General features: G+C 50.2%; 1 protein-coding gene across 3 annotated transcripts; it reads right to left on the bottom strand.

Moving 5' to 3' along the window:
* Window positions 1-157: 157 nt before the first annotated feature.
* On the bottom strand, window positions 158-21532 carry GLOD4 (glyoxalase domain containing 4). 3 transcript variants are annotated; one of them, XM_017348915.3, is made up of 9 exons: window positions 21377-21532; window positions 18799-18927; window positions 17568-17688; window positions 15436-15580; window positions 10969-11105; window positions 9941-10027; window positions 9232-9345; window positions 9056-9142; window positions 158-1441 (listed from the first exon to the last, which is right to left on the bottom strand). In XM_017348915.3, exons 2-9 carry the CDS (start codon window positions 18879-18881, stop codon window positions 1376-1378), a joined length of 840 nt encoding a protein of 279 aa, XP_017204404.1. In that variant the 5' UTR covers window positions 18882-18927; window positions 21377-21532; the 3' UTR covers window positions 158-1375. The 3 variants fall into 3 exon arrangements, with proteins under 3 accessions (XP_017204404.1, XP_051680532.1, XP_017204403.1); XM_051824572.2 differs by having other exon boundaries at window positions 18878-18927; XM_017348914.3 differs by lacking the exon at window positions 21377-21532 and adding an exon at window positions 21100-21256 and having other exon boundaries at window positions 18878-18927.
* Window positions 21533-21545: the final 13 nt, after the last annotated feature.

Genomic DNA, 21545 nt, shown 5'->3' with positions numbered 1-21545 from the left:
AAAAACCACAACTCCTGCAACGTGCCCATTCTAAATCTCTATTTAAGCTCAAGGCACATCATAAAGCCAACACATTGCAGGTGGGTAAACAGCATTAACTTCAGTTATGCACGGTTGTAAATTTAAGGCATTTTGATATATTAAACTCTAAGGTACATAGATGTGTTAGTCATTTATTACTTACACTTAGAAAATTAACAAGCCATTGTCTAAAGACACAGAACCTTATCTGATTATATGAAGCTTGTATACTAATTTCCCCATGTATAGAAAGAAGTAAGAACTGATTCCCCGGGGGAGGAGCAAATATAACTTAGTTTGCTGTGAAACTCATGACTGCTTCTCAAGAAAGGCAACTCAGGGTCAATGAAAAGTGTGGGGTGCTCCAGGGAAGGGAAGATGGTCTGTGAGGAGGCAGGCTGACTGCCCGCCACGGCGGCACGCCTCCCGCACACGCGAGAACAGGCCGGGACTCGGGGTCACGTCATACACACTATTTTGCAACCGGTATCCTCCAGGTCTATCCGTTCCCTTCTCCCTCTCTACAGTCTGCGCCTGGCTAGCACTTTCAACTGCGAGACTCAGACTGGTCTAACAGTTTGATTTTGGAAGCCAATTTTCAAAAAACTTTAATAACACACCCAATACAATTCTGTTTATAGTGACTTTTTGGTTCTGTTCCAGTGATTAAAGCCAATTTGTCCCTTGAAACTAAACAGAAAACTATAAAAGAATTTTTTTTCAGGCTGAAGAAATCACTTAAGAAATTTTAAGAAATCTAATATGATGTTCTATCTTGGGAGGATTAAAAAAATTATATGAAGAGCATGGCACAGAGCCACCCAACACATGAAATCCCTGCTGCTGTTTCCTCTGGCTGCCCAAAATGTCAGAGCAAGTGAGATGGGGGTGCCAAGCAATTCTTTTGAAACAAGGAACAAAGCTCCTCTAGAACAATCTTCAATGTCAAGATCTGCCAGATCAAGACAAGAGCAGCTTTCCGTCATCAGGAACTCCAGTCCGACCATAACGAGCAACTGACTTGGATTTCTCTGAGCAGTTGTGCTTGTAACACCTGCGTGACTCACAGCTCATCAAAATTCCCTCCACCCCCAACCAAGGGTAGCGTCCCACGCGGCTGCCCCAGGTTGGAAAGTGACTGTCACACCTCTCGCACAGTTACACGTAGAACATGCCATTCCGGTGAAGAGTTTCTCCTCTGCATGGACTAGTCATTGAATTTCATTACTAAAATGCGCCGTAGCTCTGAAAGATTAAAATCCACCTCTATCTTCATCACCAAGGCCCCCGCCTGCCCAGCGCCTCTTGGGTGCTGGCCAGGAACCACGGCACTTGCGTCACACGATGTCTTCCATTAACCCGAAGCCTTTGGTTTCTTCTGCTTAGCAAACCACTCATCACTTTTATCCGCCGCCATCGCCTACAGAAACAAATGGAATATTTGCTTATTCTAAGTCTGAAAAGCAAAAGACACAGCCCCTGTTACATCTCACTGCGCTATCAGAACTCAAGGATTTAACACAGCTGGAGGAGTGGAGCAGTCTGTGACAGGACTGGGCAATTGCGTGGGGAGACACACCCTGCAGTCAAGGCCTTACAGAGCAGGCACCATGCACACCAGGATGTGGGCTCTTTGGCAGAAGAGAAAGTGCTGTCACTCCTAGCATCTGGATGGATGATGGGCTCTCAGGAATCTTGACGTGCTTGTGAGACTCGGCCTGATACTGGGCTTCACTAAGCTTTTCACTGGGTGCAAAGCAGCTGGGGGGCTGGCGCTGTGGCGTAGTGGGTAAAGCTGCCGCCTGCAGTGCCACATCCTATATGGGTGCAGGTTCAAGTACCCGCTGCTCCACTTCTGACCCAGTTCCCTGCAAATGTGCCTGGGAAAGCAGTGGAGGATGGCCTAAGCACCCTCCTGGGAGACCCGGAAGAAGCTCCCGGCTTCGGACTGGCCCAGCTGCAGCCATTGCAGCCATCTGGGGAGTGAACCGGCGGATGGAAGACCTCTCTCTCTGCCTCTGACTCTAACTCTGCCTCTCAAATAAATAAATAAACCTTTAACAATAAATTAAAAAATAAAAAGAACTTTAAAAAAAAGCAGCTGGATGCTTCAGCGAGCAATCCCAGCATCATTGCCTCTTGCTAAGGCCCTGAAAAGCCTGATTGACCAAGGCCAGTTCCGTCTGGTGAGCTGTGCACCTCTGCATTCAAGGTGCTGTCTTCAAAACCTTAGCTGTCACATAAGAAAAGTGTTCATTCAGTCAGTCAGGAAGCAAGTATGGAAGTCACCTTTTGAAGCAGTGGCGGTTCTGAGGTGCTACACTGGCGCCAGGCAGCAGAGGCCGAGGCCCTGAGCGGTGCACGGAGCAGCTGAGGGCTCGCATGTGGAAACTGCTATTCTGCACGCAGGGACACACACGTGTCTCAAGGCAACTTCTATGAGACATGAGTGAGGCAGGCGCAGACCCAAAAAAAAGGAGCAACCGATGAACAGGAGAGAGTGTGAAATACTCCTCTTCCTCACCCAAGTTGCAGGATAATGACTGTGGCTGAAAATCAGGGGACATTTTTCTCTCCATCTAACTAAATGTAGTCTTTTTTTTTTTTTTTTTTTTTTGACAGGCAGAGTGGACAGTGAGAGAGAGACAGAGAGAAAGGTCTTCCTTTTGCCATTGGTTCACCCTCCAATGGCTCACTAAGCTAATCCTCCGCCTGTGGCGCCGGCACACCGGGTTCTAGTCCCTGTTGGGGCGCCAGATTCTGTCCCGGTTGCCCCCCTTCCAGGCCAGCTCTCTGCTGTGGCCCGGGAGGGCAGTGGAGGATGGCCCAAGTGATTGGGCCCTGCACCCCGTGGGAGACCAGGAGAAGCACCTGGCTTCTGGCTTCGGATCAGCGAGGTGCGCCGGCCACAGCGGCCATTGGAGGGTGAACCAACGGCAAAAGGAAGACCTTTCTCTCTCTCTCTCTCACTATCCACTCTGTCAAAAAAAAAATTAAAAATCTCATAAATATGCATAAGTTCCTTTAGGAGCCATAAAAAGTGAAGGAAACGAGCACCTAACTGGTTTGGGGAACCCAAGAAAGCATCTGAGGTTTTTTTTTGTAGTTGCAATTTTTTTAAATTTTTTTAATTTATTTATTTGAAAGTCAGAGTTACACAGAAAGGAAGAGAGAGAGAGAGAGAAAGAGAGAAAGATCTTCCATCCATTGGTTCACTCCCCAAATGGCCACACCAACTGGGTCTGGGCCAGGCTTCCATTGGTTCACTCCCCAAATGGCCACAACAACTGGGTCTGGGCCAGGCTGAAAGTCAGGAGCTTCTTTCGGGTCTCCCACATGGGTGCAGGGGTCCAAGCTCTTGGGCCATCTGCTGCTGCTTTCCCAGGCCACAGCAGAGCAGGATGGGAAGTGGGGCGGCTGGGTCTCAAACCAGCTCCCAGATGGCTTTACCAGCTACGCTATGACACCAGCCCCAGCATCTGAGTTTTGAGGGATAAGCTGAAGAAGAAGGGAGAAGGAGAAACCCTTTGGGTGGAGATGAGATGTTCTACTTGGTTCAAGTGAAAAGCTCAGAGAACTGACAGGCCAGCAGGGTCCTCAGGGAAGTCAGTGCAGGGAAGGGCTGGCCCTCTGCCAGCAGACTGGAGCATTTCTGGGATGCTGTACCTAGTGGAAGATGAGGCACTTTTCCCACTTTGATTTCTGTTTAGGAAATAAACGCTACCCGCAGGAAAGCTGAGAAGGGCTAAGCCACTCTCCTGTGACTATCAACAGGCACTGGGTGCCAGGCAAGGCTCTCCTCTCTACCCTGGACAGCACCTTGTGTCTGGGAGTCCACTTGTCCAAGCTAGAATCCTCCAAGACAGTTTTGTTGTTGTTTTTAGCATTTAAGATACTTTTTATTTTTTAAGACTTATTTATTGGGGCTGGCACCATAATGTACTGGGTAAAAGCTGTCGCCTGCAGCACCAGCATCCCATATGGATACCAGTTCAAGACCTGGCTGCTCTACTTTCAATCCAGCTCCCTGCTAATGGCCTGAGAAAGCAGTAGAAGATGGCCCAAGGGCCTGTGGCCCTGCACCCACGTGGGAGACCCAGAAGTACTTAAGAATTTAAGAGTAACATGATATGACATCTGGGATTTGCCTTAGTACTTCCCAGTCCAAAACCAGAAGAAAATTTGGGGTGGGGTTGGTGGGAGGAAATGATTGACAGATGGCATCACACAGGGATTTGTTGTGCTCTCTCTGGGTATACTGGAATCTTTAATCATGAAATATTAAAAAAACCAAAACCTGTCAGGGCCACCGCTGTGGCGTAGCAGGTAAGGTTGTCGCCTACAGTGCCGGCATCCCATATGGGCACTAGTTCAAGTCCCAGATACTCCAGCTCTCTGCTATGTCCTGGGAAAGCAGTAGAAGATGGCCCAAGTGCTTCAGTTCCTGGATCCTCATGGGATAACCAGAAGGAGCTCCTGGCTTTGGATCGGCATTACTCCAGCCATTGCAGCCATCTAGGGAGTGAACCAGCAGATGGAAGACCTCTCTCTCTCTCTCTCTCTCTCTCAGCCTCTGCCTCTCTGTAACTCCGCCTTTCAAATAAATAAATAAATAAATCTTTTTAAAAAAAAACCTGTCGGCCGGCGCCGTGGCTCAATAGGCTAATCCTCCACCTTGCAGCGCCGGCACAGCGGGTTCTAGTCCCGGTCGGGGCGCCGGATTCTGTCCCGGTTGCCCCTCTTCCAGGCCAGCTCTCTGCTATGGCCAGGGAGTGCAGTGGAGGATGGCCCAGGTGCTTGGGCCCTGCACCCCATGGGAGACCAGGAAAAGCACCTGGATCCTGGCTCCTGCCATCGGATCAGCGCGGTGCGCCGGCTGCAGCGGCGGCCATTGGAGGGTGAACCAACGGCAAAGGAAGACCTTTCTCTCTCTCTCTCTCTCTCTCTCACTGTCCACTCTGCCTGTCAAAAAAAAAAAAAAAAAAAAAAAACAACAACAACAAAACCTGTCATGGGAAAACATGTACAAAGGGTTTGAACATATAATTCACAAAACATAAATAACCTATGAATAGGTGTTCCACAGCTTTTAAACAGGACAGGACAAATTAAAATCACATTGGGGAGGCCAGTGCCGTGGCTCACTAGGCTAATCCTCTGCCTGCGGCGCCGGCACCCTGGGTTCTAGTCCCGGTTGGGGCGCCAGATTCTGTCCTGGTTGCCCCTCTTCCAGTCCAGCTCTCTGCTGTGGCCCAGGAAGGCAGTGGAGGATGGCCCAGGTCCTTGGGCCCTGCACCAGCATGGGAGACCAGGAGGAAGCACCTGGCTTCGGCTCCTGGCTTTGGATCAGCGCAGTGTGCTGGCTGCAACGCACTGACGGTAGCGGTCACTTAGGGGATGAACCAACGGAAAAAGGAAGACCTTTCTCTCTGTCTCTCACTGTCTGACTCTGCCTGTCCAAAAAAAAAAAAAAAAAAAAAATCACATTGGGGAACCATTTGAACATGTGCTAGAATGGCTGAAAAAAAATCAGCAAAATACTGAATGTTGGCGATGAAGCGGAGGAATGGAAACCCTCATACACATACAGTGAATGCCCAGATGACTTTGGACACCGGGAACTTTCTTTTTATGAGGAATAAAGTCTCTTCTGGGCTCAGGTCAGGAGTCATGGGTCATGAGGACTTCTGTGAACCTGAATTTCCTTCTCCACATTCTTTCTGGCCTGTTTCACAGCCTTGTAGCCTCATGTCCTGTTTCTTTCTTTTGGCAATAGATCTTGGCCTTCTCCTACCCCAGGTAGGCAAACTTTCTTATGGGCTTCAGGTGTGCAACCCTGAAGGCCAGGGGACCCGCCACCTGGTTTCTTGTCAGAGGAAGGCGACATCCCATCGGACACCCAGACGTGCTCCAGGACAGGCTGGCCTCGCTCGGCCCGAAGGGCAGCATGCAGTGGCTGTAGGCCCAGCAGTGGCAGGGGCATGGGATGGGTTGGTGTTCATTTGTCTTTGGAGGAAGCCCTGTCACTTTAACTTGTTTCTGTAGAAACTGCACGGAATGCAGGATATGATCAGTACCTTCTGGCCCAGTAGTAGCTGCATGGCCACAATGGCCATCAGGTGTGTAAGAGATGGCCTTGGCCATCCAGCACCAGGACCTGCCCTGCTACCATCTTCAGTAGCTCCCTGTGCCATTCAGCATCTTCTTATGCAGAAAAAGCAACCTGGGCCAGCGCTGTGGTGTGGCAGTGAAGTGAGCGCCTGCAGAGCCGGCATCTGCCTGGGAGAGCAGTGTCGACTGGCCTGAGTGCTTGAGCCCCTGCACCCACTTGGGAAACCCGGGGCAGGCTCCTGGCTCCTGGTTTTGGTCTGGCCCAGCTCCGGCCATGGTGGCCATTTGGGGAGTGAAGCAGTGGACAGAGATCTCTCTCTCTCTCTCTCTGTCTCTCCCTCTCTCTGTAGCTCTGCCTTTTGAATACAATAAATCAATCTTTGAAAAAAAAAAAAAAAAGAATAAGCAATTTGACTCCTAGATATATGCCCAGGAGAAACAAAAGAGATATCTAGAAGAAGGTTCAAGCAAGAATATCCACAGCTCTCTTCCTTATAACATATAAAAATATGGAAACAACCCCAGTGTCCCACCTCAGAGGAATGGGTGAACACATTTTTATGTTCATAAAATTAAGTAACATTGAACAATAAAAGAGAACAAACTACAAAATATGCGATTACATCAAAGAATCTCAGCAATGTTCTGCTGGAGCCAGGCACAAACAAGAACCTACTGAATGACTGTTTGTATGAAGTCCAAGAGCAAACAAAACCAACCCACAGTGGCAGGACTCCGAACAGTACTGCCTCTGGGAGGTGAGGGCACAAACCAGCTGAAAATGGCCAGGAGGGAACTCGCTGCAGGGAGGACAATGGTGTGCACTGAGTTTTGAGCAGTGGTTCTATGACAAAACACACCACGTTCTGCAGAAAGGTATCTCGTCATCAACAACAAATACTCATCTGGGGCTCAGAGAGGATTCAGGAACTGGAAGTGAGCAAGTCAGAGAACGGCTGATGGTGGAAGTTCACAGCAGAGGTAACCAGAGTAGTAGGTGACCTCCCTTCAGAGTAGAATGTAGAATAAGAGACAGCCAAGGGCTGTGGTGCAGTAGGCTAAGCCTCCATCTGCAGTGCAGGCATCCCATATGGGCGCCAGTTCGTGTCCCAGCCGCTCCACTCTGATCCAGCTCTCTGCTATGGCCTGGGAAAGCAGAGGAAGATGGCTCAAGAGCTTCGGCCCCTGCATCCACGTGGGAGAGCTGGAAGAAGCTCCCGGCTCCTGGCTTCAGCTCCAGCAGTTACAGCCATCTGGGGAGTGAACCAGCGGATGGATGGAAGACCTTTCTCTCTGCCTCTCCCTCTCTCTGTCTGTAACTCTGCATCTCAGATAAACAAATAAAATCTTAAAAAAAAAAAAAAAAAAAAAAAAAAGAGGCAGACAGCCAAGGGGGGACTGTGGGTAAAAACTGCCCTGGGAAACGACCCAGGAAGGGGTGCCCGGCACTGGAGAAGCGAGCAGAGGCACGAAGGGGGCTCACAGGAGGGGGCCATCGGCCGGCAGTGGTGTGCAAGGGCGAGGAGGAGAGCAGAGCAGATTTGCCAACTGACAGGCTGCTTGGTTTCTCTTTCCCTTCATGATGACATTTATAAAGGCTGTATTTTCTAGATGTTTCCTGTTTTAATTAACACTAATTGAGTTTCTGCTATTATGTCAGCAGTCTGGCAGGCTTTCTGTAAACTACACAACAATCCTATAGGGTGGACACTCTCACTGCCTCAAAGTTTCAGATAAAGAGGCTGAAGTTTAGAGTTTAATTGCTTACGGCCAGTCATGTAGATATTAAGTGATAAAACTAGGGTAGACTGATTCATTCCTTTAATCATTCAACAGAACACAGAGTATCTATCACTTGCCAGGTATGTGCTAGGTAGGAGGTGGGGAACCTTTTTATTGCCAAGGAACCAGCAACTGCAGGCCAGACAAAATTATCAACTTAATTAGACTTATTTATCAACTGAATTTATCAACTTCATTATCAACTTAATTAGACTGCAATGCATTTACTGAATTTCGAGCCCCACCTGCGGTTGCCTTGGCAGGGCCAGCCCAGATGATTTCGCAGGCCAGACGTTCCCCGCCCTGCACTAGGGGCTGGGATACAGAAAGGATCGCTGCCTGGAGTGCCTGATAACACAATGGCTGCTGGGCGGCCAGTGATGAGTGAACAAGAGCACGTAGCTGAGTGATGAAAGCCGTGTAGAATGCAGAGCGAAGTGTAAACGGGAGGTGGGAAGTAGGGACTGCATAGACACACTGTTTAAGAAGAAACCTGGAGCAGACGTGTGGCACCGTGGTTAAGGGCCACATCAGAGGGCCTGGCTTCCAGCCCTGGCTCTGCTCCTGACTCTAGCTCCCTGCTCTTCTGCACCCTGGGAGGCAGCGGCGCGGCTCAGACAGTTGGATTCCTGCCCCCCGACATGGGAGACCCGGACTGAGTCCCAGACTCTTGGCTTCAGTCTGCCTCAGCCCCAGATGTTGCGGGCATTTGGGCAGTGACCCAGAGGATCAGAGAGCTCTGTCTCTGCCTTTTAAATAAACAAATCTAGCTGTGAAGAAATCTGGAGCAAGGATAGAAGATAACTAGAAGGAGCTGCTGGGGCTTACTAGGATGCGGGCAAGAACACTTCACCAGGCGGGCAGAGATGGGCGTGGGAGGACGGAGGAGAGGTCACCGGAAGAGCAAAGGCAGGGTGAAGGCTTGGTTTCCAGGCTTTTCCATGCAGTGAGCAGAATAATGATACAAACAGGAGCAGTGGTTCCCCAGAGCAGCCTGAGGCCGTGGGAAGCACAAATGCTGAGCCCAGAGATGACATGGAAGCAGCAATGAAGACACAGCTCCCACTACAAAAGGACACGGTTCTCTGGCCCTTCCCGTACCCACGTAGTGCTGTCCCCACCGAGGCCTAATGAGACTCACGTCATCCAACAACTTGCTTCCTTCCGGATCCACCTTAGAAAGTTCTCGAAATGCTTCATCCCCGACAAAGCAAATTTCATGTCCATCCTGCAACAGTAAAGAGGAGAGCAGTTTGTCAGAAAGACGTTGCTGGGGAAAGCACTGGCACAGCTGTCACTTTCCTAAGTAATACTCACAGGGTCGGCCAGAATGACCACGTGCACGGTTGCTTTTCCTGGAGTATCCAGACTCACCAGGGGAGTCAGAATCTTCTGGTTCTCCCTTCTCATCAAGTCTTCTAAGTCGGGCAACTTGAGGACAACAAAAAGGCACAGTGAGCAAGGAGTCACGCACTACTTTGATGGCGTGGTCCTCATTAGCTGTAGAGTAGCAGCACGTCAATTAGAAAGAAACAAAGCACCACAGGGGTTCTTGAACCAACTGTTGAACTTGATACCAAAGCCACTATCACAGTGAGCCTAAAGAAGGGAAGGCCGGAGTCAGTGCTGTGGCATAGTGGGCTAAGCCTCCGCCTACAGTGCCAGCATTGCATGTGAGCGCCAGTTTGAGTCCTGGCTGCTCCTCTTCTGATCCAGCTCTCTGCTATGGCCTGGGAAAGCAGCGGAAGATGGCCCAAATGTTTGGGCCCCTGCACCCATGTGGGGAGCCCTGAAAGAAGCTCCTGGCTTTGGATGGGCTTGGCTCCAGCCATTGCAGCCATTTGGGGAGTGAACCACCGGATGGAAGACCTCTCTCTGTCTCAACCTTTCTCTGTCTGCAACTCTACCTCTTAAATAAATAAATAAAATCTTTCCAAAAAAAAAAAGAGGGGAAGGCCAGGCTTCGTGGCAGGGTTGAAAGAGCCAGTCACAAAGCGTAAGCCCAAGATCTGCTATCAAATATTACCTCTTTTTTGGGGCAAGAAAAGGCAATTCTTCCAAAAGCTGCTGCATGATCAACTGTACCCTTGATGCCCTGTAGCTCCAGCTTACACTGAAAAAGAGTTGAAGTGGGTTGATTTTGGAAACAGTTATATGCACATATGGTAGAAACTTCAAATGGTACTAAAGGGATAAAGTAAAGCTAGGTCTCCCTTCTCCCCCACCCCAAAGGCCCTGCTAAGTGCACACATGCATCTTTTTCTTATACTCATATGGTAGCACAATTCACGAAGTATTCTGTTCCTTGTTTTTCTTTACTTAATGTTATCAGTACATAAAGACTTGCCCCAGTGTTTTTCACAGCTACATAGTAATCTATTCTATGACTGAATGCAAATTATAGACATTCCTGTAAGCCACAGGCCCCTGGGGTTCTTATCTTTCAGTGTTACAAAGCTGTGACAGATAACCTTGTACTTGCTCTTTTGTGTGTGCAAGTTCATCCTAGGAGGATTGCTGGAGCAAAGTACAAGGACTAAACAGTACTCAAATGCTAAGTTATCTAGAAAAAGAGCAGATAGGGGCCCAGTGGTTAAGAGGCTCAATGCTCAGGTCCCAACAGGAGTCCCGGGCTCTGATACCCAGTTCCACTAATGATCCAGCTTCCTGATAACGTGGACTTGGGAAAAGCAGGTAAGCAAAAGCTCAAGTAATTGGGTTCCTGCCACCCATGTGGGAAACCTGGATTGAGTTCCTGGCTCCCAGTTTCAGCCCCCGTCACTGCGGGCATTTAGGGAATGAACAAGCAGACGCCAGTTCTTTCTCTGTCTCAAAAAAAAAAAATTAAATTAAATCTTGTCTACATCTCTTCTGACTAAGCAATTCCACTTCTGAAAAGCTATCTGTGTGGTGAGGTTATCACTAATTTCCTTTCTCTGTTTGTATAAATATTGAATCACTATGAAGAAACTATGGGAGCAATCTTCATGTTAACCTCATTCATAAGCCAAGTCCAAAGTAAGAGGTTTGTCATTTCTCCCCAAGATTGCTCACCTGGTTATCTGCATAGCCCAGCAAGGCCCTCTGCTTCTCTTCATCCTTTTCGTAAATTTTCATTCCCAGTAGATTAGACCAGTAGTTCAAGGACGTCTGAAGATCAGACACGGCTAGAGTTACTTTCACTACAGAATCTGCAGGGGAAGAAACGGCAGGCTTAAGTAGGTGAGTTCAGTGCCACAGAGTCGAAGGGCAAAACTGGCCCAAGTGGAAACAGAGATGTGGTTCACAGTTTAGGACGGAAGGGCTCATTATTCAATAAATGGCACTATGATAACTAGTACATCATTTGGTGGGGAAAAGCTACAGGTTTGAACTAACTCGCAAAACATATTTCTGATAGGTTAAAGAATGAAACCAGGGCCAGCACTGTGGAGCAGCAGGTTAAGGCACCACCTTAGAGGCCGGCATCCCATATGGGCACCGGCTCAAGTCCCAGCTGCTCCACTTCTGATCCAGTTCCCTGCTAATGTGCCTGGGAAAGCAGAAGATGGTCCAACTCTTTGGACCCCTGCGCCCACGTGGGAGACCTGGAAGAAGCTCCTGGCTCCTAGCTTCAGCTCGGTGCAGCTCTGGCCATTGCAGCCAACTGGAGAGTGAACCAGTGGATGGAAGACCTCTCTCTCTCTCTGCCTCTCTTTCTCTCTCTGTGTAACTACGACTTTCAAATAAATAAATAAATCTTTTAAAAAATTAAACAAAGCAGGAGAAAAATTTGAAATATTGTTACTTTTTGTAACAAAAAATTTTAAATCACCTTTAAACATTAACAGGAAAAAGACAAACATCAAAGAAAAATAGGCAAAAGGCACAAAACAGTAATCCATAAAGGAAGGGATTAGAATGGTCAACGAACGTATGAAAAGACATAAAACCAAAGACACTGGAAAGCATATAAAATATTTTGTTATCTAAGGGGCAAATTGTTTTCAAAGTCAGCACATTGCTGACTTGTTCAAACAGCCTGAGCACACTGCTTGCTTTGACAACATAAATTCTAACATTTAAAAACAAGTTAGCGCAGGGGTAAAACTCACAATTATCACGCACGTGTGAGTTAGTGCATTCCTGGGCAATAATTTGACAGAATGCATCAAAAGCCTTAAAAACGTCCATTCTCAGCAACTCAAAATGTAACTATGGATGTAAGAAGGGCTTTCGTCGCCAGACAGTCCTCACAGAGCTGCTGGGAACAGCACTGGCACAGCACAGCCAGCCAACACCAGCGCTGTAGCACCATGCAATTCCTACAGTGGAATGTGAAGAGACAGACCGTTCTCTCCATACATTTGAGTAAAAGATTAGGGAGATAAACAAAACTACTAACTGCAGTCATGTCTGAATTTAAAGGTACTGTTTTCTTTTTTCTGCCTTTTGCTTCTGCTCATCTAAGAAAATAATTTTATTTTGTACAAAGAATACAAATTAGAACACCTGACATCACTGCAAACTTTTGTACTGCACAGAGACTTTCTAAGGAGCTGTTCCACGTCTACATCTGACTATGAAAAATTCAAAATATGTTTCTCGGGTTTTCTCTGCCTTAATCCTGTTTGCTAGGACAGCAGCACCATGACCAAGGCAAGGTGCTCCTCACAGTGTCCCTGGCTGAGACTGGAATTCAGTTTTCCCACTCATATCTTTGTTTGTTTGTTTGTTTAAAGATTTATTTATTTATTTGAAAGTCAGAGTTACACAGAGAGAAGGAGAGGCAGAGAGAGAGAGAGAGAAAGAGAGAGGTCTTCCATCTACTGGTTCACTCCCCAATTGGCCACAACGGCTGGAGCTGTACCGATCTGAAGCCAGGAGCCAGAAGCCTCCTCTGGGCCTCCCATGCAAGTGCAGGGGCCCAAGCACTTGGAACATCTTCTACTGCTTTCTAAGCCACGGCAGAGAGCTGGATCAGAAGTGGAGCAGCAGGACTTGAACCGGCACCCATATGGAATGCCAGCATTGCAGGAAGTAGCTTTATCTTCTACGCCACAGTGTCACCCCCCCAACCCTCCCCCCATTTCAAAATCAACAAATCCCAGTGGAACTGGAGCCTGGAGGGATGCAGGGACAGGAATGGGAACAGGCGGGTAGAACCACATAGCAGGGAGTGATTCCAGGGGACAGAGGCCAGCGGGGCTAACAGAGTCCACTACATCACCGACCAGAAGCTAAGGCCTGAAAAGTGCGGCCATTTCACATTACAGCAACATGCCAGGACGGTCGTGCAGGTGGGAACGCTTGGGCCCAGAGGTGTTTCAGACTCTGGAGTTCTTCTCATTTCAGACCATTTGCATAGACCTGACTGGTTAAGCACTGCTGATCTGAAAATCTGAAACCAAAATGCTTTCTGAGTGCTGACACTTAAAAAGGTTCAAATTCTAGAGCAGTTTGGATTTCCGATTTTCAGGCTAGGGATGTGCAATTGATACTGAAAGACCACGTAAGCCTGGAGAAGAAGACACAGTGGAGTTGGCTATAGGAGTTAGGGTCAGTACATAAAACAATCACTGGCAGCAAAAATAACAACAAATCCCTTCCGCTGCCGGGGAAGTACAGGACCGCCAGCTCTCTGCAAGTCCCACTCGGCCACTCCGCCTCCCAGGCTGGGAACTGGTCTGTGTTCTGCTGAGTGCCGGATGAGAAACAAGTCCAAGTGAACATGAACGTCAGAGCCAGCAGGAGGGCACTCGGCTCCCGGGGCAGACACGCGGGGGAAAACACAAATGATCCGGCTGCCATCGCAGGCCCAGAGGGAGACGGGAAGCAGAACCACCTGGGTCCATCCCCAGCACTCCCCCACCCCAACCTTTGTTTTGCTTTTGTTTTTGATTCACAGACTACATAGCTGAATTTGCAGAAATTAAATACACACAGCGAGACTGTCCCTGCCACGTGCGAGACACGCCTTGCCAAGTTTCCTTCCTGCCCCAAGCAGCTGTCGGTGGCGGGCTGCTCATGGCCGTCCCATCCCTGCCTCCCTGCCGGCCAACACTGGAGTCTGGGAACTGACCCGGCTCCAGGAGGTGGCTAACTGGTCTAGGGACAGTTCTACGTCCTGCGCCAGTGGCGGGTACCAAGTCTGACTGGAGGTTGGCCCAGGGGTTAGGTGCCACTTGGGATGACTGCCTCCCCACCAGGGGCCAGCGCTCTGAAGCAGAGTTCTGCCTCGGCTTCCTGCCAGTGTGCACCCACGTGGGAGGTCCAGGTGGAGTTCAGTCCCCGTCTTTGTCCTGCCCCAGTCCCAGGAGTGAACCAGTGGGCAGGAGATCTCTGTCTGCCACTCTGTCTTTTAAATTAACTTAAAAATGAAATTCTCAGAAAAGGGCAACAAGGAACCAGTTGTGAATGTGGGAGCACGCAGCACCGACCGCTGCTGGCACGAGGGGACTAGTCCTAGGAGGAGCAGATGGAGGATAACAGAGTGGACAAAGCAAAATGCTGGGTTCTGGGTGCATTGCTGAGCTGCTCAATCAATGAACCCTGACATCTTTCTTACTATAGTGTCTACCCTCTGAGCTAGAAAATATCCCTGTGGTTCAAACAGCTTGAGCTGGATTTTCTGTAATTTGCAGCTAAAAGAACCTAAATAGATAGGTTACCAGTAGGAGAACAGCAGCAGTCTAGCTCCCTTACAGTTATATACTCAAGTCTTTCTTTTTCTTAATTTTTTACATAATTATTTATTTGAAAGGCAAAGTGCCAGAAAGACCCAGAAAGAGAAGAGACCTTCTATCTGCTGGTTCACTCCCCAAATGCCCATAACATCCGGGGCTGGGCCAGGCTGAAGCCAGGAGCTGGAACTCAATCCAAGTCTCTCCACTGTTGGGGAGGCTGGGCCCAAACAGCTGAGCCATCATCTGCTGCTTCCCAGATGCATTCGTCAGCAAGGAGCTGGATCAGAAGCAGAGCAGCCAGGACTTGAATCAGCGCTCTGCCAGGGGATATGGGAGTTCCAAGCAGCAGCTTAACCTACAGGACCACAATGCCTGTTCCTTTAAAAACATTATTTACTTATTTATTTAGGAGGGAGGGAGAGAGAGAGAGAGAGTTCCTATCCTCTGGTTCACTCTCCAAATGCCAGCAACAGCTAGGGCTAGGCTGGTCCAAAGCTGAGAGCTGGGGACTCCATCCAGTTTCCCTTGTGGGTGGAGTGACCCAAGTACGTGAGCCATTACCGCTGCCTCCAAGGGTGTGCACTAGCAGGAAGCTGGAGTCAGGAGGCAGAGGGAAGGACTGAACTCAGGTCCTCCAATGTGGGGTACATCAGTCTGCACCACTGGGTCAAACGCCTGTGCCCATACCCTGAAGTTCCAACAAGAGAACATAATTCCTAAGAGAACAGTGAAGGCACTGGCTTGGGAAAAGCATGTCATGTGAATAAAGATTCCACAAGGGAAAGAAATCTTGCATCCTCTCTCCTTTCCATCAAAGACGCCTTTAGACAGAGGCGTTATGTCCTAAGATAATTACCTGCCTGAGGCGCACTGTGCTTCTGCAAGTAGAATCTATATCCTCCTGGGGCCTCGGTTTCAAAGACGCCTTCGGCAACTTCCGTGAGCGGCCACTCCAGCTTCTTGGCATTGCTGACGGCCTGGCTGGAAGCCAGTGTGATACCCTGTGAAAACAACATCAGCCCCGTACATAACTGCAACGGATCTCTGATCCAGCACGACGGCGAGCCAAAACCCCACTCTCCTCGGGCCAAATCACCCAAGGCTTCGCTGGCATTGCTGTGTCTTCCCAGTGATTGCACCGAGGGTGCTGGACGCTTTCTCCCACAGGGACAGACCTCCGTCCGCTGTAGGAAGCGTGCTCCGTTTAACACCACAGACAACCTCTTCTGATTTTAAAGCTCTATCCTGAAAAATCTCATTCTTACTTACTTTGGTTTACCAGCTACCTATGAGGTAACTAGTTTTTACTTTCATATTTTAAGTAAAAAAATTTAAACAAACTATCGAAGCATTCTTTGAGTCTAATCAAAGTATCCAATAATGTACACTTATGCCTCTGATAAGGCCAGCTTCGTTTCTAGCTTGGATTACGTTTAACAGATGCTCTGTTTCAGTCTTGTTCTGCCATCAACCATTCTGTAGTTAAGAGTAAATTTTCTAAAACACACCCCTTAGGCGGCTGGCATTGTAGTGCAGCAGATTAAGCCACTGCCTGTAATACCAGCAGCCCATATCAGAACACCAGTTTGAGTCCTAGCTGCTCAGCTTCCAATCTAGCTCCCAGCTAATGCACCTAGGAAGACAGAAGGTGGTCTGAGTGCTTGGGCCCTACCACGCACTTGGGAGATGGAGTTTCAGACTCCTGGCCCAGGTCCTGCCACGGCAGCCATCTGGGGAGCGAACCAGCAGATGGAAGACCTCTGTCTTTCTGTGGGGCTGGCATTGTGGTATAACAGGTGAAGCCGCTGCCTGCAACATTAGCATCCCATGTGGGTGCAGCTTTGAGTCCTGGATGCTCCACTTCCGATCCAGCTCCCTGCTAACGGGCCTGGGAAAGCAGTGGAAGATAACCCACATGCTTGGGCCCCTGTACCCTCTCTCCTTCCATTAAAGATGGAAGACCCAGGTGAAACTCCAACTCCTGGTTTCAGCCTGGTCCAGCCCAGGCCATTGTGGCCATTTGGGGAGTGAACCAGTGGGTGGAAGATGTCTCTCTGTCTCTCCTTCTCTCTTGGTAGATTTTTCAAATAAATCTTAAAAAAAAAAAAAAAAAAAAAGAAAGAAAAGAAAGGCTGGCGCCGCAGCTAACTAGGCTAATCCTCCGCCTTGCGGCGCCGGCACACCGGGTTCTAGTCCCGGTCGGGGCGCCGGATTCTGTCCTGGTTGCCCCTCTTCCAGGCCAGCTCTCTGCTGTGGCCCGGGAGTGCAGTGGAGGATGGCCCAAGTACTTGGGCCCTGCACCCCATGGGAGACCAGGAGAAGTACCTGGCTCCTGCCATCGGATCAGCGCGGTGCGCTGGCCGCAGCGCGCCGGCAGCGGCGGCCATTGGAGGGTGAACCAACGGCAAAGGAAGACCTTTCTCTCTGTCTCTCTCTCTCACTGTCCACTCTGCCTGTCAAAAAAACAAAAACAAAACAACAAAACACACACACAAAAAACAAAAAAACCGAAAAAACCTCTCTGTCTCATTCTAACTTTGCCTTTCAAATAAAAATAATGCTTAAAAAGAAATAAAACAGACCACGTCCCATGGTCTATTCTCAAGACAACGGGTGGACTCTGCTTCTCCTCTGCTCAAAACCCCTGATGGTTTTTCGCTTCTCTCAGGGATAGCTCATAATGGCTGCAGAGGCCTGACCCACTGTGAGGCCACCTCCTACCCCTTCCCCGGCCCACCCCACTCGGGCCGCACGGCTTCACGGCGGGATCCTGAGCACGCCAGGCACTGCGTGAGGGCCCTGCCCACACTGCCCACCCCTGCCCGGGACACTCCTCCCTCAGAGATCCCCACGGCTAGCTCCCTTGCCTCCTTCAAACCTGGGCTCCCATGTCACTTCCTCACTCACACACACCTTCCCCACCTGACCTCAGATTAAAACCAGCCATCTGCCCCGGCCAAAAAGTAGCTGGAACCAAACACTGCTCACCAGGAAGTCATTGCCAAGCTTGTAGCTGCCAATGCCATAATTGTACGTCAGTTCTGCAACAAAATGATCATCCTCAGGCCCAAATCCCACCATGGTTTTACTCCATCTCCCATCGTAAGGCCTAGAAGGGGCAAAGAAAACAAGCCCAGTGACCGCAAGTAAAATCTGCCTCCCGCTTCCCCCAAGGAACTCTCTGGGACACAGGTGGGCGCTCCCTCGGGTCCCACAGACGGTGCTGAGAAGGCTCCTGGGCCGCACCGACAAGCTCCAAAATCACCTATCTGGCACTGACCGGGGGAAAGATCCATTTACCTTTACTTTAAAGCAGGAAGCAGAGTCCCAGACAGCTCCCCGGGGAACCTTCGTTTATTTCCTTGCCTGTCCTTCAATAAGCAGGCAATGGCCTACAGGCCTTGGAACTGTGCGTCTTGCCATGGCTGCTAAGCTTCAAGGTAATCGTCAGGCAGTGCTCACCCAGAGCCTGCATTTACTTGTTCACAGTAGGACATAAAATGTATTTAGTCTGTGTCCCTGGCTCCTGTCACCCTTGAAGCTCCGAGTGCCACGGCTGTCTTCGTTACTCAGTCAGTACCTTCACAGAACCCCTGAGTTTATGCTAAGGAACTGATTCAGCCTGAGTCCCTGGGACGGCCTCGGGACAGCCTCAGGACGGGGCTGGTCACCAGAAAGAGCCAGTGAGTGAAGCGGTGGAAAGACCAGCCTCACTCCCCTTCGGCAAGGCAGGGCCCGGCTCTGTTCCTCCGTACGAAAACTCCTGACCAAGGCTGAACGAGTTTCTGGGCGGCCGGCACGGCAGGGGCAGGGAGAGTGGTGTGCCCCCACCATGCCTCGCTCTGTGCGTCTCCGCTATCGGCTGTCTCTCAGTTGTATCCTTTAGAACAAACTGGTCAACAGTAAAGTGTTCTGAATTCTGCGAGACATTTCAGCAAATGATCGCATCCGAAGAGGGCTCTTGAGAATTCCGTTTACAGCTGGCCGATCAGAAACACCCGAGGCTTGGACTTCCGAACTGGGGGTGGTCTTATGGGACTGAGCCCCTGACCTGTGGGACCTGACACTGACTCCAGGAGGACGCAATCAGAACTGAATTACAGGGTAGGATACCCAGCGGTATTCAGAGCGCTGGCGAATTGCTTGGGGTACCCGAAGCACCGTGACACTGTAGAGGAAGGGTACTGCCCAGTGCTCCTGAGTGGCTTTGCTAACTTACTGCCTGTTGAATTTACTCCTGCCTCCTGTTCTCCTGGGGATCAAAGCCCAAAGGAGACTGTCAGACACAGGGGGCATACCCATTGCAGGAAGCTTTGCAGCCTTCTTCAAACTCCTCGTGCCGCAGAACCTGCCAAGGGAGTTCAGACAAACGACACAGCTTTACTTCCACTGCACCCGGCGAGTGTAGCTCAGACAAAAGGTCGAAATACAGGTACTACCATTTGCAGGCTTTATTTGTCCAAGAAGAAGAAGAGAAAGAAGGAAGAAGAAAAGGAAGAAAAAGAGGGGAGGGGAGGGAAGGAGAGGGGAGGAGATTACCTTCATGCTCTTCCTGGGCTACTTGGCCGATTGGTTACGACCCCCCATTCTACATCAGAGTGCCTGGGTTTGATTCCCCGCTCCAGCCTCCCTCCAATGCAGTCCCTGGGACGCAGTGGTGGTGAAGCACAGCCCGATAGCCAAGGCCAGGCTACCCAGCAAGCCGTGACATCAACTGAGGCTAGGAAGCAGTGCCGTGCTGTGCAGTGGGGAAGTCCGGCCCCAGCCTCAGAGCAGGCTGGGTCACTGACGATCTGGGCCTCGGCCTCCAGGATGCCGTGGCGGCGAGTGTGTAACTCACTAAAGCAGCTGCCACTGACCTCAGACACGGCAGGCGCCTGTGCAGGAGGCTCTGCGCCAGGTCAAACTCTCAACGCTTGTCCTGAAGACTCAAATCACAGCACGAGACGAGGTCCCTACAGCACCGTTCTCGACACATCGCTGCCCTGTGCGAGGGTGTTGAGCAAGCTCCCTCCTCCCAGCAGCATAAAGTCCAAATTCCTCGGCTCGGTGCTGCTATCAGAAGCAATCCCAGCCTCTAACCCTGATACCCCAGCTCCTCAAGCCCAGCCCTGGCTAAAGGCAGACACGACTGCTGTTTCCCAAACACACCCTATCCTCACATCGCTTATTCAGTGTGTGTAGTGTAACACCTCCCTTACATTTTTTAAAAAACTTGGGTTTGGAATTGTGGCACATGCTGGAATTTCCTATCAAAGTGCTGGTCAGAGTCCCGGCTACTCTGCTTCTGATGTGGTTTCCTGTCAAGGTACCTGGGAAGGCCACGCAAGTTGGCCCAAGTTCTTGGGCCCCTGCCACTGATCCATGTAGGAGACTTCGTGGAGTCCCTGGCTCTTGGCTTTGGCCTGGCCAAGCCCTGGCTGTTGCAGCCATTTGGGGAGTGAGCTAGCAGATGGAAGATCTTGCTCTCTTTCTCTTCCTACCTTTCAAATAAATGAATTAAATAAATCTCTACAAATCTTTAAAACTTATTATTTTTTGAAAGGCAGAGAGAGAAAGAGAGAGAGAATCCAATGGTTCACTCCCCAAATGCCCACAGCCAGGGCCAGAGCCAGGAACTCAATCCAGGTCTCCCACGTGGTTAGCCAAAACCCAGTTGCTGGGGCCATCGCTGCTGCTTCCCAGGGTCTGCATTGGTGGGAGTCGGAAATGGAAGCCAGGCACTCTGATGTGGAACTGGGGCGTCTTAACTGTTGGCTATACGCCTGCTCTCCCCCCTCTAACCTTGATCTTGGAAATCCTATCTATTTTTAGAGGTCAATTTGATTATTTCCTGATGACACAGGTTGGGAAACCTGTCCTTTTGTATTTTTATAATAGTAACACATAACACGTATCAGTCAAAATCCGACACAGAGAATCACGCATAAACCTCACAACAACTCCATGATCAAGAAGAAAATACAACAAGAAAGAGCTCTGTAGTGTTCTACTATCACTTAGGCAATTAGGGCTTTCAGTTCTGTTCTATGTACAAACTCAATGGCCACCCCACCCTACCCCAGATCATGAGCTCTAAATGAGGACAGATACCAGGCTCACGTGCACCTTGTTGCAAAAGCTCAGCCTTGCACCCCAAAACAGAGCAGACATCTAAAAACTGACAGTTGGATTCCCAGAAGGCTGTCTGCAACCCTCCTCTTCGGCACGGCCTCGGCACCGCCCAGCGCTCCTGCACCTCTGAAGAGGTCCTCGCTGGCGTGTTCCCTACCTCCAGCTAACCAGGAGCTCCCAGGGAACGTCCACTTAACGTTTTCCAGCCCAAGAACCGTTGCAGAATCGCTTCTCAGGGCTGGAGAGAGGCTGCTATCGGGTACCCGGGAGGAGAATGGATTCCGACCCCCCGCTTCGATGTGGGCTGATGAGAGGACCCGGGCACTTACGCAGACAGGCTGCGGAGCCCGAAGGGACCACTCAAGCCAGCCCTGTCAGGAGCAAAACCTGTTATTCAGGTACCTACACTGAAAGGCTCCCCTTTCGGAAGAGACGGAGTTCCCGTTCGTTGCAAGAGCGATCTCTTTTTGTCTGCTCACGTCGCTCCGACCAGGCTGCGAGCTCGCCAGCGGCAGAAGCTTAACAAATACTTGCGCAAGAATTTTGTGTGCCAGCCCCCTCCCCCGCCAAAGGCCTCCTAACCCCAAATCGGCAGTTCGCACCGCTTTGCGCGGCGCCCACGGCAAGTCCGGAGCCTAAGCCGGGCCCCCATCCCCACCCCTCGCCCGCTTCCCGTCCAGCACCTTCATTCCCAGGACGTCGCGATAGAAACGCGCCGTCTCGAAGCGGTTTCCCACTTTGAAAACGAAGTGCAGAGCTCGTCGCGATGCCATGACTCCCGCCGCCCACACCGCCGCCGCGCGCCGCCAGCGCCGCCCCGCCCCGCCCGCAAGCCCAGCCTCGCGCCGATGA

Source organism: Oryctolagus cuniculus, chromosome 17 (assembly GCF_964237555.1).
Source record: "Oryctolagus cuniculus chromosome 17, mOryCun1.1, whole genome shotgun sequence".
Taxonomy (NCBI): domain Eukaryota; kingdom Metazoa; phylum Chordata; class Mammalia; order Lagomorpha; family Leporidae; genus Oryctolagus; species Oryctolagus cuniculus.
Note: the sequence above shows the minus strand (reverse complement) of the source record. Positions and strands in the feature narration are given on the sequence as shown.

What these genes read in the sequence shown, in the direction of transcription:
- GLOD4 (XM_051824572.2), bottom strand. Translation starts at nt 21,466, where the DNA reads ATGGCATCGCGACGAGCTCTGCACTTCGTTTTCAAAGTGGGAAACCGC. An exon ending in GCACAGTGCGCCTCAGGCAG is followed by an intron (nt 11,106 to 15,435) that starts GTAATTATCTTA and finishes CTTCCCCTGCAG; the next exon opens with ATTCTGTAGTGAAAGTAACT. An exon ending in TGGGCTATGCAGATAACCAG is followed by an intron (nt 10,028 to 10,968) that starts GTGAGCAATCTT and finishes ACTCTTTTTCAG; the next exon opens with TGTAAGCTGGAGCTACAGGG.